Source organism: Culex pipiens, chromosome 1, assembly GCF_016801865.2.
Source record: "Culex pipiens pallens isolate TS chromosome 1, TS_CPP_V2, whole genome shotgun sequence".
NCBI lineage: Eukaryota > Metazoa > Arthropoda > Insecta > Diptera > Culicidae > Culex > Culex pipiens.
In genome coordinates this window covers 105,386,061-105,400,760 of record NC_068937.1, presented here as the reverse complement: position 1 = coordinate 105,400,760, position 14,700 = coordinate 105,386,061, and the positions used below count along the sequence as shown (strand labels likewise).

The 14,700-nt window shown below is 39.4% G+C and overlaps 2 protein-coding genes across 4 annotated transcripts in view; one reads left to right on the top strand and one right to left on the bottom strand.

Annotated features, from left to right (window-relative positions):
* The window catches only part of LOC120422024 (5-hydroxytryptamine receptor 1-like), a 105,487-nt gene that overhangs the window by 38,951 nt on the left and 51,836 nt on the right, over positions 1 to 14,700 (top strand). The gene's annotated exons all lie outside the window — the stretch shown is intronic.
* On the bottom strand, positions 5,183 to 6,224 carry LOC120422029 (uncharacterized). The gene is made up of 5 exons (XM_052706016.1): positions 5,980 to 6,224; positions 5,790 to 5,924; positions 5,661 to 5,736; positions 5,503 to 5,600; positions 5,183 to 5,442 (listed from the first exon to the last, which is right to left on the bottom strand). Exons 1-4 carry the CDS (start codon positions 6,222 to 6,224, stop codon positions 5,571 to 5,573), a joined length of 486 nt encoding a protein of 161 aa, XP_052561976.1. The 3' UTR covers positions 5,183 to 5,442; positions 5,503 to 5,570.

Sequence of the window (14,700 nt, the reverse complement as noted above, 5' to 3'; positions counted from 1 at the left end):
AAAAATCAAAAAAAACTTTTAAAAGTGGTGTGTTTTTTTCAGAAATCCCGTAAAATTTTCAACCTATGGCTCCCGCCTCATAAGCGGAAGGTTCAGGGTTCGATTCCCGACCGGTCTCCTTGAAAATTTTCGACTGTAATTGAACATAGAATATGAACAAAAAACGATCGGAATCAGGTGGGATTAGAACTCACACCTTTGGATTGGTAGTCAGATGCTCTAGCCATTTGACCACCGAGGGGTTGACACCCTTTGAGTGAAATAATCCGTAGTGGTGAATTAATGTCACAAGGTCAATAACTATATAATACAACAATCCCTTCCCCAACGATTCCCCTACACACCACACACCATTATAATCTATAAATAACTCGAACCGGTTGGTACGGTATGTCCCCGGCTTCTTCTTCTTCCCCTAATGATTCTATGAAATGTGGGTTCCGTTCATAGAATCTGTCTCATGCGGGTAATGCAACGCAGTAGGCCGGGCCGCTTTAATGAGTGTAAGACACTTCGGGGGTTCTCGAAAGTACTGCAATCATTAATAATGACAAGAAGGAACTTGAGGCGTAATCTAACCATAAGTTCTTCCCGGATGCTTTCTTCGGACTGGCTGCGCTTGTGTTCGATTAGATTAGATTAGATTAGAAATCCCGTAAAATTTTCAACAAGATTATCCTTAACCACTTTTTGATACGATGCAACGGCATCAAGATGCAGCAAAATTTGAATTACAAATTACAAAAAATATTGAAAACACTTACGCCCTTCTCAAATGCCATTGTCTAGTGACTCTCTATAAACAAAACTGGTTGCAAAAGATGTATAAATCACACTTCAGTTCTTATTTTTTCATCCAGGCATGCAATCAAAAGTATTTTTTATAAACTGTAAGGCCGTTTTAAGTATTTACCAAATTTGCTGTTGCCCCCTACCTTTCCTTAAATATTCGAAAAATCAGGGGGCATTTTTTTCCAACAGCTTCAATTTCCAATGAAAATATACTTGCAATCGATTGAAAAACAATTGAAAATAAATTTTCCTGCGTTGATAATTGTTAAGCATGATTGGACCAGACTTAGATTATTTAGAATTTTTGTAAATTAAAATTCTTGGAGTACCGCAAGAAGATTTTATCGCGAAATACAAAATATTTCGTAAAACTTAGTTTTTTAAACTAATGATTGCAAACAACTGTACTGGTGTATAGTGCATTTGATGAACTGTTTCCATTAAATTATTGAGACCACGGCGATTAATTTTTTTTTTTTGCCGTCCACTTCGGCTTTGCCAGAGTTAAGGCACATTAACATTAAACGGCTTGACGTCATCCCTAAAGTATGTCACGCTAAAATAAAATAAACGATAAAAATACTGTGCAAAAACTAGAGAGCCTATTTGGAGAGGCGAAAGGTTACTCTCGGGGTTCCAATCGAGCTGTCAAAACATTGTTCCAATCGAGCGACAAGACTTTTTTTTATTATTTTTATCAATAAACATAATTTTGAATATCACAAATGTTGTAAAACTGTTGTTTATAATAAAAATGGTTGTTTAAAAATCCGTATAAGCTCTCTTGCCAAAACCAGTAATTAACCATTGGCTCGAACCATGTAAAAACAGTTTTGAGATTTTTTTTGTTGTAGAAGTGTATTTGTGTTTTGTGGAAGAAATCAAAAAAATGGAAAGGAAAATTGTCGTCCCGGGCAGACGGTAATAACAAAATCCACACCATTTCAATTACAAATACTGTTAAAATAACAGAAAGTGTTAAGGAACCTTCTTGAAAAATCCATTTTTGCATAAGAGTTTGTAACAGTGTATGTAATCATAACAAAATTTGTTATTGGACTGATATTGTTTGAAAGCCAAAACAACTTTTGAATAACATTTTTTTTATGGAAGTATACCTCCAACTGTTATTGGGATGATCGGATTAGTTGTTAAAATAACAAAAAAAAATAACAAAGATTTGTTCAAAAAAAAAAAAACTAAAGGTGTTATTGGTCTGTTGTTACAATAACAATCCAATAACAGAAAAAAAAATATAACGATGAATAACAAATCTTGTTATAAATAATATAAAATGTTATTGGCCTAGTATTTTCTCATCTAATCTAATCTAATCTAATCGAACACAAGCGCAGCCAGTCCGAAGAGAGCATCCGGGAAGAACTTATGGTTAGATTACGCCTCAAGTTCTTTCTTGTCATTATTAACGACTGCAGTACTTTCGAGAACCCCCGAAATATATTACACTCACTAAAGCGGCCCGGCCTACTGCGTTGCATTAACCGCAAGAGACAGATTCTATGAACGGAACCCACATTTCATGGAATTATCAGGTGAAGAAGAAGAAGTGGGGACATACCGTACCAACCGGTTCGAGTTATTTATAGATTATAATAGGGACGTGGCGTTACATCGTGCTGCCACCTGGTTTTTTTTAAGTGCAAGAGTGGAAAAGTGCTGAGTCATCGTCTAAAAATAGACGGCGTCCTATGTCGCCCAGCAAAATGAAGTCGATAAAGTAGTCGGTTTCTATGAGAAAAAGTGGAAAACGTGGTCTAAAAATAGCGACGCCATCCCCCTATGGTGTGTGGTGTCTAGGGGAATCGTTGGAGAAGGGATTGCTGTATTATATAGTTATTGACCTTGTGACATTAATTCACCAGTACGGATTATTTCACTCAAGGGGTGTCAACCCCTCGATGGTCAAATGGCTAGAGCATCTGACTACCAATCCAAAGGTGTGAGTTCGAATCCCACCTGATTCCATGCGTTTTTTTTTGTTCATATTCAAAGTTCAATTATAGTCGAATAATTTCAAGGAGACCGGTCGGGAATCAAACCCGAAACCTTCCGCTTATGAGGCGGGAGCCGTAGCCATTAAGCCACGGGCCGGTCTCAATGTGTTATGTGTTATTGGCCTAGTATTTTCAAATATAAAAAAAAATATTCCACGTTATTTCCATCTGCTCGGGGTACCATACCGAGATATCAAAAATTGGACCTCAGATTTGTGAATAAGGATCAAATTTACATTAAAAAAACTAAGTTTCACAAAAAATTCAAGAAGGCTCGAAGCAACTTTTTCTTATATCTTGTTAGTTGACAGAGAATAACCCACTTGCTCGAATCAGTTGAAAAGACTGCGCAAGTTCTGCAGAATATATTTCGAAGTATTCCAATTTTTGGCATCGCATGCCCCCCTCCTTCTCTCCATAACTCCCCCCGAGCTGTCACAACCGCATTAATCACGCTTTTATCGTGCTCATCACTCACGTGTCGTACCTTTCATTAATTTCCCCTCAAGCTCCATTTGGGGTTCTTTTTAACGTCTTCCCTCTACGAAAACCCCAACACCACCACAGCCAAAGACATTAAGGAAGACGCGCAACGGTGAAAATTAAATTGTTTCACGAATCACCCCCCCCCCCTCTACCTCTTACTTCCTTTTTGTGGGTAGGGGGGTTGGACTTAGTAACAGCAGCACCATTTTCTAATCCACTTCACGGGGGGTAAAACGATCAAAATGGGGCGGCTGGCAGGGAGGGTGGATGCCCAGTGGGAAACCTGGGAGGTGGGTTTATGGTGACAAATTTTCACGCCCTCGTTGATGGCTGTGCGTTTGGTGGGAATAACTATATGCAGGGGGGTTTCAGGGGAAAAGAGGAGAATGTTAGCCATGTCTTGAGTCATAATAACATAGCAGCTTGAAGGAACTATTTCATTTTTGTTCAAATTAATTAGAAGTTCATAAAAGAACGTTTCAGAATTGAATTTGTACAGAATAACAAATTCCACCAAAATCCGTCTTCCACCTTGGCGCCCTTCACGTTAATCGCGCGCGCACTTTTCGCTCGCTGTGACAACACAATAAAATTACACACCGTTGGCTTTCTGAGTAATGAGCACTTTGCGGCGAAATGGAATGAAAACAGCTACATCAACAAACAAGACGATCCCCTCCCCCCTTTTTCGGTTGTGTACACTTTGCAGCATCATCAGCTCCACCATCAACCACAACGTGGGGGGTGGGAGGGGGGATGCTGAGCAGGGAAAGTCGCGTTGAGGTGAGTGATAAAACAATTCTGCTAAAATTGAATAAATTATGCGACAAGTTTGGAGCTCATCCGTGAAGTTGGTGGCTTCGGGAGCAAAACGCCCTTAACGGCGTGAAACGGATGATTAACTTGGCACATTTTGTTACTCAACGTTATTTTATTACGCCTTGGGTTTTTTTAAACTTTTAAACAAATTTAGAAAACAAAAACTTTAATCGCTCAAGACTTACAAGAAAAAAAAAGATCAATCAAATATGAAACAAACTAAGCAAATCGTCGTGAATTGATAAGTCGATGTGCTAAACAAACAAGCTAAAAAAAATAGAAACAAAAATTGAAATATTGTGAAAGCAGACAAAAATCAAAATACGAGCGAAACCTGTCAAAGCCTGTTGCGCCACAGGCTGATGTACACGCTTACAACAAACCACTCAATTTTTGTACGGCGCAACAGATTTTTTCGAGCAACAGAAGAGATGCGCACTTCGGTTTGGTGGTGCGCGGATAATAGGATACAAACCAAATCAAACAAAGTAAAGTTTTTCCTGAAAACTAATTTGTTCAAAAAGGCTTAAATTACGCACCGGGCAAAAGTTCGCACCAGCCATGAAATGTTACCTAAAAAGCATATTTTCGGATTTTCGACTAGAACTGTTGTCATTTTTTTTTGTATTTTTATGTATTTACATAAATAAAGGGGAAATTCCCTCCGCCAACTCACACGAAATCGGAAAAAGTTGCCCTGACCCTCTTCGATTTGCGTGACCACAAATCCGAGCACCATTTAAGAAAGAATTCTTTTTTTCGTTCGTTATCTCGTGACCGGTTCGACCCCTTCCACTTTTGAACATTCAAAAAAAAAAAAAAAAACGTGTTTTTCAATAATTTGCAGCCGGAAATGATGATAATATGGAAATTTTGCGTTAAAGGGAACGCTCGAATTGATGGCGCACTCAGAATTCTGAAAAAATGTATTTTTTATCGGAAAATATACAAAAAAAGTGTAACCAAACTTCTTTCGGCAAGCTCATAAATCCCAACAAAAACAAAGATTTTGCTCTTTATGTTTGTATTAAACGCTACACAACGATACCGACCTTCGTGGTCCCCTACAAATTCGCCTTAGCTCTGAACGGTCATGGTTTTTTCTTCTTAAAAACTAGGTGCACGATACCTGCGCGTTTTCTTCTTAGCGGTGCCGCTTGTTCTTCCTGCTGGGCAGTACCGGATTCCGAGCTCCTTCGTGCGCCAACCAGTTGAATCCCTGCGTCGCCTTCAACTCCTGCCGGCAGCAATCCGTCGCGTCGACGCAGATCTGCTCAGGCGCCGATGCAGACGATCATCCGCAGAAGCGAATTCGCCCCAGACAAAAACCCTGAATGAAGCACAATGTTATTCGCCAATCCAGAAAAAGCACCTTAACACCCCCACTCACCCTATTTGGGGCCTTTGTCTTGTCAACGAGGTACTGTGGGGGCTTCCTCTTGCGTCGTGTTCTTCTTGCTACGACAGCAGCTGTCGGGGAGGTGGATTCTGCAGCAGGGAACAAAAGAGTCAAGAAAGTGCTTTTTGGGCTACCTTTTGCGAAATTACCTTAAAGTGCGCTTTGTTGCTGTTCTGTGGAACTCGTTCCGAGCTTGCCTCCTTGTGGCAATTGGCGAGTGGTGATCTAGGGGAAATTGGCGTTTGAGATCGACTCGTTAGAGCTTGGTCCCACATTACCTTTCGTTTGTTACTGTCGGTCTTTTGCGTGCGACAATCCGATCCTTTGACCGATGCGTTTGTCCAGGCCAAGGTGTGACGTTCCTGCGCTCGATTTGTTCGCTGGGGGTGGCCAACGAATCGTGCCGACACGTGCTGAAGAGATTTCTAGGGTTAGCTGAGCGACACGCTTAATTTTGTGTGCACTTACTCTTTCTTTTTTGGACGGCGCTGTTCTCCGGACGGCCTTCTCGGCCAAGACAACGGCCCGCCCGAGCGAATCGTTTGATCACCACACCAAACTTTCACGTACACGCGTTGTCGAACGACACACGTACACGGCCGAACCCGTCGAAAGCTGTCGCGGACTGACTTTTGTGTGTCCGAGCGGAAGTGGTAGCGCACGTTTGTGTTGGTGCGCGATGGCAAGGAAATGCAAGCGAGCATTAGAGGCATCTGCTTGCGAACGGGGGGTGTTTTGCTTCTGATTCAGATTATAACAATTTTTGTTCTCTTTACAATAGGGCGGTACAATTTTTCCATATCTAACAGACTAAATGTAATAGTAGTTTAAAAAATTCTGCCATTTTTCTTAAATTGACTTTAAAAAACGATTCTAAATTCATCCTAGTTATATTTGTCATTTCATAGGGTTTTTTATCCTCAATCTTTTAGGGTGTTGGAGAGGTCTTCCGATTACCCACCAAAAATGAGCCGTGACAAGAGATCCGGACAACATTTTCATCAAAATATCTGAGATATCTCTGATAATCTAATCTAATCTAACCCTAGCGCAGCCAGTATTTCGAGGGCATCCTGGAAAATGCGTTATGTTGATTAACGCCTAGCATCCTCTTGTCATTATTAACATTTGCAGTGCCCCATTGCATTAGATTGCTTTGAAACATCACAAACTTTAAAGCGGCCAGGCCAACTGCGTAAAGTTAACCGCAAAGATGATTCGTTGTAGTGGATTGAGTTTGAGCACGAATGTTCAAGCCACAATACATTTCTGAATCTACAGGGGTGGAAGAAACGTGGGGATCCTCCGCTCACGTTCCTGTTCACAAAAGCAATGAATCGTTGGGAGCACCATGCTAAGAAGTTTTGGTTTTCCGGGACCCTCTTGGATGGGACATCGTATTTCCACAAATGCCCTGGACACTATTTGCCTTGGTTATAGCGCCACAACTCGCTCAAAATATCTGATATATCTTTGATAAGTGTTAAATTTACACTTAAGTGCTCATAACTTTTGATAGCTTTCTCAGATCTTCGATCTTTTGAGCGTTTTGGAAAGGTATTTTGATTACCTATTTTACAATGGGTCGCACAACGTTTTCATCAAAATATCTGAGATCCGGCCTAAAAATATTGTATAAATTACACTTAAGTGCTTATAACTTTTAGGGTTGTCAGATCTTCAATGTTTTGGAATCATTATAAAGGTCTTTTAAATACCTTTCTAAAAATGTATAACATGACGGAATTTTCTCAACAAGATCAACACTTTTTACAATCTTCCGGACATTTGTTAAAAAAGTTATTTTAGCATAACTTTTAAAGTACTTTACAAAACTTCAAAATATTAACTAAGGTCTTGTGGGACCCCAAGATGGACCAAATGAGACCAGAACGGTCCAAATCGGTTTAGCTAGTCCGAGTGCATTTTTTTTCGGTGCGCTGACTTACAGACATACACACGCTTATACATTTGCTCAGAAATGATTCTGAGTCGATAAGTAAAGGTGAAGGTGGTTCTATGAGGTCGAATTAATTCAATTTCAATTCGGTTTTATTGGTGAATTATCAATATACAATAACTTTTTTTGGAATACATCACAGAGTTTTGGAGTTCCTTTCAGCTGTGTGTTACATCATAATCCATTTTGGAACAATTGTTGCTTGTAGTTAAGGGGTTACCGAAAGTAAGAAAAAGATAAGAAAAAAAAATTACTAAAAAAAGTTACAAAAGAGGTCGAATTAAGAATTTTATTTTTCAATTGATTTTATAGTCATCCTCAGTAAGGTGAGGAAAGCAAAAAATGTGGACAAGTCAAAAATTTAATGTAATTTCCAGATCGGGACTGGCAACACCAGCCAGCAAAAGTCTACTGTTCGGAGCTCCTCAAACTTTTCGATTTTTTTCGCCGTAATTTACCGTGATAACCCGCGAGTTTGCTGCTCCAGCATGCCAAGGGCCGGCCGTGGCCATGGCAGTTCGAGTGCGGCCTCGAAAAACCCGTGAAGCTCATCTACCGGCAGAGTGCAGAAAGGTAAACACACCAACGCTGCATCGACCGCCATCGCGCACGGGAGCGTGCCCAGTGACGTCATCGATGAATCGCTATTACACGTGTCATACCGTCCACGACAATCCACCCGGGCATCCGGGAGCACTTCCGGCCAGCAGCAGCAGCAGCAGTCCACAAGCACCACGACGACAACCACTTCCAACGTTCCCACCAGAAACGAATTTGAGATTCTGAGTGGAGAAGAAAACAACACCGACAGTGACAGCAGCAGTGCTAGCGACGACGATTACGATGATGAACTTGCGCGCAAGCAAGAAAAGAAGAAAAAATGCAACTCTCCGAAGGAACGACGTCCACCTCCAATTTTTGTTTTGGAAACGTTGGCGGACGATATTGACGAGTTGCTTGAGGGACTCCAATATTGTCTGAAAATTAGTAAAACTTCAGTGCAAGTTATTATGCACAGTAAACAGAATTTCGACCTGTCGGGCATCAAGGTTAAGCCTACGTACACATTGTACCTCCTGTACTTCGATCGTGGGTCCGTCAAAGTCCAGGACCTACGGCTGATCAAAGCACTGGACGGCTTCTTCGTGACGTGGCGATTCTACACGAAGAATCCGACCGACGCAGCGCAATGCCACCGCTGTCAAAAATTCGGACACGGTTCAAGAAACTGTAATCTTCCGCCCCGGTGCGTAAAGTGCGGTGAGACCCACTTCACCGAAAGGTGCAATCTTCCGCGGAAAGACCAGCTGGGGGAAAACGCCCAGCAGCACAAAGCGCGCGTCAACTGCGCGAACTGTGGTGGAAACCACACGGCGAATTTCCGTGGCTGTGCCGGGCGGAAAAAGTACCTCGAGGAGCAGGACAAGAAGAAGAAAGCGCCAGCGTCCCGCCAACCTCCGAAGACTTCGAGCTCGAACGCTGCAGCAGCTGGCGGCGGAGCGGTTCCATCGACCAACCCAGCGTTCCCTCCCGGTTGGGGAGGTTTGTACGCTAGAGTAGCCGCTTCTGGGAGCGGTACTTCACCGGGAACAAGCAGATGTCACTGACCTCTTCACGCTTCCCGAGTTTTTCGCTCTTGCTGGAGAGATGCTCACGCGCTTTCGTGCCTGCCGGAACAAGGCAGAACAATTCCAAGCTCTTAGTGAGCTGATGATGAAGTATATCTACAACGGATAAGCTGCCTAGTGCAGCGCAGTTTTTTCGACGCCAACAGACAAAACAAATTGTGATCTAGTTTTAAGCTTTTCTATTTCTATCCTTTTCCTTAGCAAATTTCGAAGGTTTTTTTTTACATAAATTTTCCTTCTCTTGGCAAATCCATTGTTAGAATATCCAATTACATCAAAATGAACTATAGTACAAATCATAGTTGAAAGGTACTCCAAAACTCTATAAGGTTATAAAAATTACGATATTGTGAATTGATTATTTACTAATAAAAACTAATTGAATTGAATTGAAATGTAATTTCAAATCTGAAATAACCCAGACGTGTAATTTTTTCATTTAGAACAATACTTTTCATTTTAAAATTTCGTGTTTTTTGTAACTTTGCAGGGTTATTTTTTTGAGAGTAACAATGTTCTTTAAAAATGTAGATCAGACAATTAAATAAAAATGTAAACACAAGGGATTTGCTTGTTATTGCGATTTTGAGATTTTTTTTTAAGTTGATCGTTGTTGATTTTAAAATAAGCAATTTTGTTCTAAATAAAAAAAATGACCCTTCTGGGATGATGCAGATTCGAAAAGAACATAAAATTTCATGTCCCAAAAATATTGCAGAGTTTTGAAAATATTTTTGTATTTTTTTTTCGATGAAAAATATGTTCCATTGGAATTTTGAGTACGCCATAAAATCGGACGTCCAATTTTACATAATTTAAGTCCCTTTGACACCAAATTTCCGACCCTTCGCAACGAGATATCGGAAAATGAAGCTCGGATTCGTGATCAGAAACAAAAACTACCCCTTAGCACAAAGTTTCAAGCAAATTGGAGAGGGGTTGGGGCAACATTCTCGGATTTCGTGTTGGCGGAGAATTACAAACATTTTAAACCATACACAGCAAAAAATAATGTAAATTTGGAAGCTGTAATTTTGGAAGGTTGAATATTGCCTCTTTTATGATGTAATTTTACCTCAATTTAGACTGAAAAAGTGACATTACACCAGAAAAGTGGTAAAATTATTCATTTCCAGAGGTAAAATTACACTTTTTTTTTGACATAAAAGATGTACCCCTTCCCAGATGTAATAGTACCATGATTTTTTTTTCTGTGTATTGTAATATTTCTTTAAAACTGATTTCAAATCGACAACACTGCCAAATATGGTATGCCTTTTCATTTTTAAAATTTGTTGTTGTACAATATTAAATATTCAGATACCATTTCAGCTGTAAAATTTGTATGCAGACTTGCATGGGTGAAACAATGGTGCAAAATTGCTTCTTTGTCCATAGGGATTGTTCGCTCAAAATTGAAGGCGAATTAAAAAATACAAAAATATGACCATTGACTATGAAATTCTGAAGAATTAAACAGCTAATCATTTATATAGCAGCAGGAAAAAATAATTTCCCAAGCCTTAATTTCCAAGTGTCATTGAGCTCAATACCCCAAAATTGGACCAAATGGAAATGTAACATGCAATTATTATTAATTTAAATAAAAATGAAAGAAAGTAATATTAAAAAAGTTTTGCCCGTGATTCGATTATTCGAAGTTCCTCGAAGTTCCCATCGGATAATTGAGTCTGGACTGTAATTCAATAGTTGTTCTGGTTAAAAGATGCTATAATCCCTACTTCTTACTAAACCATAAATCTAGGTCAATCCACTCCGTTCACAGCTGTTTCTTGGTTCGCCACTGTGCTGGTTAGTTTGGTAACCTTTTGCATTGGGCCAATTACTTGCTGATTGCATATATTCGGTAGAATTCAACTTCTGCTACTCGCACAAACCGAGAATCCTTACCCCAAAACCCGCACGCTTCACGGGAAACTTTGCGCAAAATTATTTCTATTCATAACTTTTACTGGCAGTTTAAATTTCATCTGGATCCGGTGATCCGGTCCGTGAGACGACTCAAATGGGGGAGGGGCAGGAAACCTCAACATTCAACTCTCCTGGCAATCTGACGACGGTACGGGTGTCGGAAAGCACTGGAACGGCTGCTCCAGCCCGAAACAAAGCATATTTGACTCGACTGCTCTCGACGAAACGAAAGTTAGGTCAGATTTGGATGCCACTGTCCCGGCCTCCGGCCACCATGACGGTACATATTTCTGCAAAAGCTGGGAGTCGTGTTTCTGTTTCGTGTCGAGTTGAAACCATCAACACATAGTGGAGTGAGTTTGGTTAAAAGTGAAATTAATTAAAAATTTGAATGCAATTTTTAATAATGCACCCTGAGAAAAAAGAAGCCATGTTTTAAAATGCGATAAATTTATTCCATTCTATCATCCGATCTTAGAACAAAAGACGTTCCGCCGGTGTGCCACACGATCTCCAATGACATGAAAAGGGGCTACCGTAATAACATTTTTAAATTGTTTTTTTTTAACTTTGACCACCTGAGCTTAAGAATCTCCCACTGTGTGTTTACGCCCCTGGGGGAATTGAGAATTCAAGTTGGTCAACATTAGTAGCTATGAAAAGGGCCCAGGGAATTCTTCCTTGGGGAGAGGAGTTCACTAACTTGGGGGTATAAACGAGGCAGGCAACATGCTTAGCTGTCTCGTTAGTTTGGCCCTAATTTGATGCCATTTATGTGAGCCGCTAATGGCACTGGAAGTATGAAGTCATGTGAGTGCTTGGTTGAGCCTCTCGTCAGAAGGAGCCGGGAGGAGCTTTTGTGGGAAAGTTTACATCTTCCTAGCCACAGTTGCACTCTCTATCTTGCCCTGGATGGTGAGGTGACCTTTTCGGATCTGGTATATTTCGCCGAATGTCGTTTCACCGACGGTCATTTCGCCGAATGTCGTTTCGCCGACGGTCATTTCGCCGAATGTCATTTCACCGAATAGACGTTTCACCGAATTGCCTAAAAAAAATAACTTTTTTGTATTTTTTCGCTGCAGTGCCATCTTGTAACTCACTCATGCAAACTCGAGAAGAAGGGGCAAGATAATAATATCTAATCTAATCTAATCTAATCGAACACAAGCGCAGCCAGTCCGAAGAAAGCATCCTGGAAGAACTTGTGGTTAGATTACGCCCAAAGTTCTTTCTTGTCAATATTAATTATTGCAGTACACTTGAGCAACCCCGAAGATGTATTGCAAAAATTAAAGCGGCCAGGCCTACTGCGTTGCAGAAGAAGGGGCAAGATAATAATATAATAATTTAAAAAGTAAAGAACGTCTCATGTTTGAAAGAATGCAAAAACTCACAGAAATAATTCAAATAATATATTTAAACAAGAATGCAAAAAACTAACAGAAATTAATGCAAAAACTCACAGAAATGATTTAAAATTATATGCTGAAATTAAATAACTGCTTATGTTTCAAAGAATGCAAAAACTCACAGAATTTTTTTCAACTCGACTATTTTTTAAACAATTGTTTATGCATGTTTATGCATTATAAAAATAACACACTAACAAACAAAAAAATAAAAAAATGGAAAGAATGCAAAATCTCCCTAAAAGGTTTCAATATTATATTTATATTTCAATACAATTTGTGTCCTTTTTATAAAGTTTTTTTTACGATTTTTTGTCGATTGGGAAAAAGGCCCATGCGGCGAAACGACATTTGGCGAAACGACATTCGGCGAAATGATCTTCGGCGAAATGTCCCGCGCCCACCTTATCAACCCCTCCGGACTGCTGATGTCTGCTGACTGGGCTCAGAGCAGAGATTATACATGTGGCATACGGATGAGCCGTGTGAGATCTTCCGAGGTATCACGTTTCATGTTTGCGGTTGAGTTATGAGTTTAGTTTGGAACTTTTAATCAATGGAGCTGGGCATTGGTAGGGCAGGTCAGCCTCGTGAGCCTCGTAAAGCAGGATGTGCGACAAAAGGTCGAAAGACATAAGGTCGAATGGACAAAAGGTCGAAAGTGGACAAAAGATCGAATGGACAAAAGGTCGAAGTGAAAAAATTAAACAAATAACTATAATTTTAAACTCCATTCTTTCAAATATGAGCAGTTTAAAAAAAAAAACAAAAAGTTCGGCTTCTGATATATTTTTTAAGTTTTTAATTTATTTTTAAAACCCTATTCTTGACTGTGGCAATGATTTGTGAATTTTTCCATTCTTTCAAATATTAGCGGTTCTTTTTCAAAAATAGTACTTCTAGAATATTTTGTATGTTTTTATTTTATTTATAAAAGTCTTTGGATATTTTAGAGACTTTAACATTCTTTAGTTTCGAAAAATGAATATAAATAGTGAAATTAAAGAAAAACGTTCAAATCACCTTTCCATAGCTGCTTTTCAATATTTCGTCAGCTGTGTGCTATCTTGTGACAACGACCATTTTGGTCGAAAATGAGTTAATGATGACGTTATACTATACTTAACTAACACTACAAGATGCTTTAACCCGATGTTGGAAACTCGCTTCCGTTTCCCGGATATCGCAATACACACTTGTGACATAGACCAATTTATCATCAAAATGATCGTGCACACTTGTGACATGTCATACATGTTGTTGGAAAATATGGAAAAAAAATCTTGTTTTTCACAAATTTATGAACACACATACTTTCTAAAGGCAATGCAACCTTTTGATTTTGAAAATATACTGATTAGGTCGGTTAAACTATTGATTTAAGCCTATTTTAGTTTGTATGGGAATTCTGTGCACACTTGTGACACGTAGTACAATTTTACTTTCGAAACACACTTGTGACACGTGCTTTTCAGATTTTTGTTTACATTATTTACTGTATCTTTTAACTGGTGCAACCAAATTAGTTGAAACTTGGAGCGTTTGTTAAGCGATAGTATACGAACCGATTGCTTCAAAAAGTTTGGCTCCATCATTCATAGTTTTGAAATTATTTACCATCAAACTTTAAAAATCGATTTTCTCGAAAAGTACTAAATGGTCGTTGTCACAAGATAGCACACAACTGACGATTGTGTATTTAGACTCACATCAAAAGTTTTGTTTTGCATAATGTTTTTTTTAATTCGACCTTTAGTCCTTTCGACGTTTTGTTCATTCGACCTTTTGTTCACTTTCGACCTTTTGTCCATTCGACCATTTGTCCATTCAACCTTTTGGCATTCGACCTTTTGTCCATTCGACCTTATGTCTTTCGACCTTTTGTCATACATTCATTCTGGAAATTCAGAATTATCTGTCAACCCTCGATCAAATGGTAACGTGTTGCTTTGTATGCGGCATATCGAAAGTTCAAGTGCCGGCTCAGACCAACACAACTTTCAGGAACTTGGAAAGATTTACTTTAGTTCTTAAAAATAATAATTATAATTTGGGAACTCACACCTATAACGGCACTTAACAACCATTTCCCAACTAGGTGCAAAGTAGTTCTGTTGGAAACTGTTAATTTGCTGGGAAAGTACTAAGTTAAAGAAGCTGGCGTCACTTGAATCATTATTCATGAAGTGCAAAAATAAATGTTTGGTGAAGAGATACCCTGCAGCAACCGTAGAACACGTCTACTAACACTCTGTGT

What these genes read in the sequence shown, in the direction of transcription:
- LOC120422029 (XM_052706016.1), bottom strand. Translation starts at nt 6,224, where the DNA reads ATGCCTCTAATGCTCGCTTGCATTTCCTTGCCATCGCGCACCAACACA. An exon ending in CGCCGTCCAAAAAAGAAAGA is followed by an intron (nt 5,925 to 5,979) that starts GTAAGTGCACAC and finishes AAATCTCTTCAG; the next exon opens with CACGTGTCGGCACGATTCGT. An exon ending in CCGACAGTAACAAACGAAAG is followed by an intron (nt 5,737 to 5,789) that starts GTAATGTGGGAC and finishes AATTTCCCCTAG; the next exon opens with ATCACCACTCGCCAATTGCC.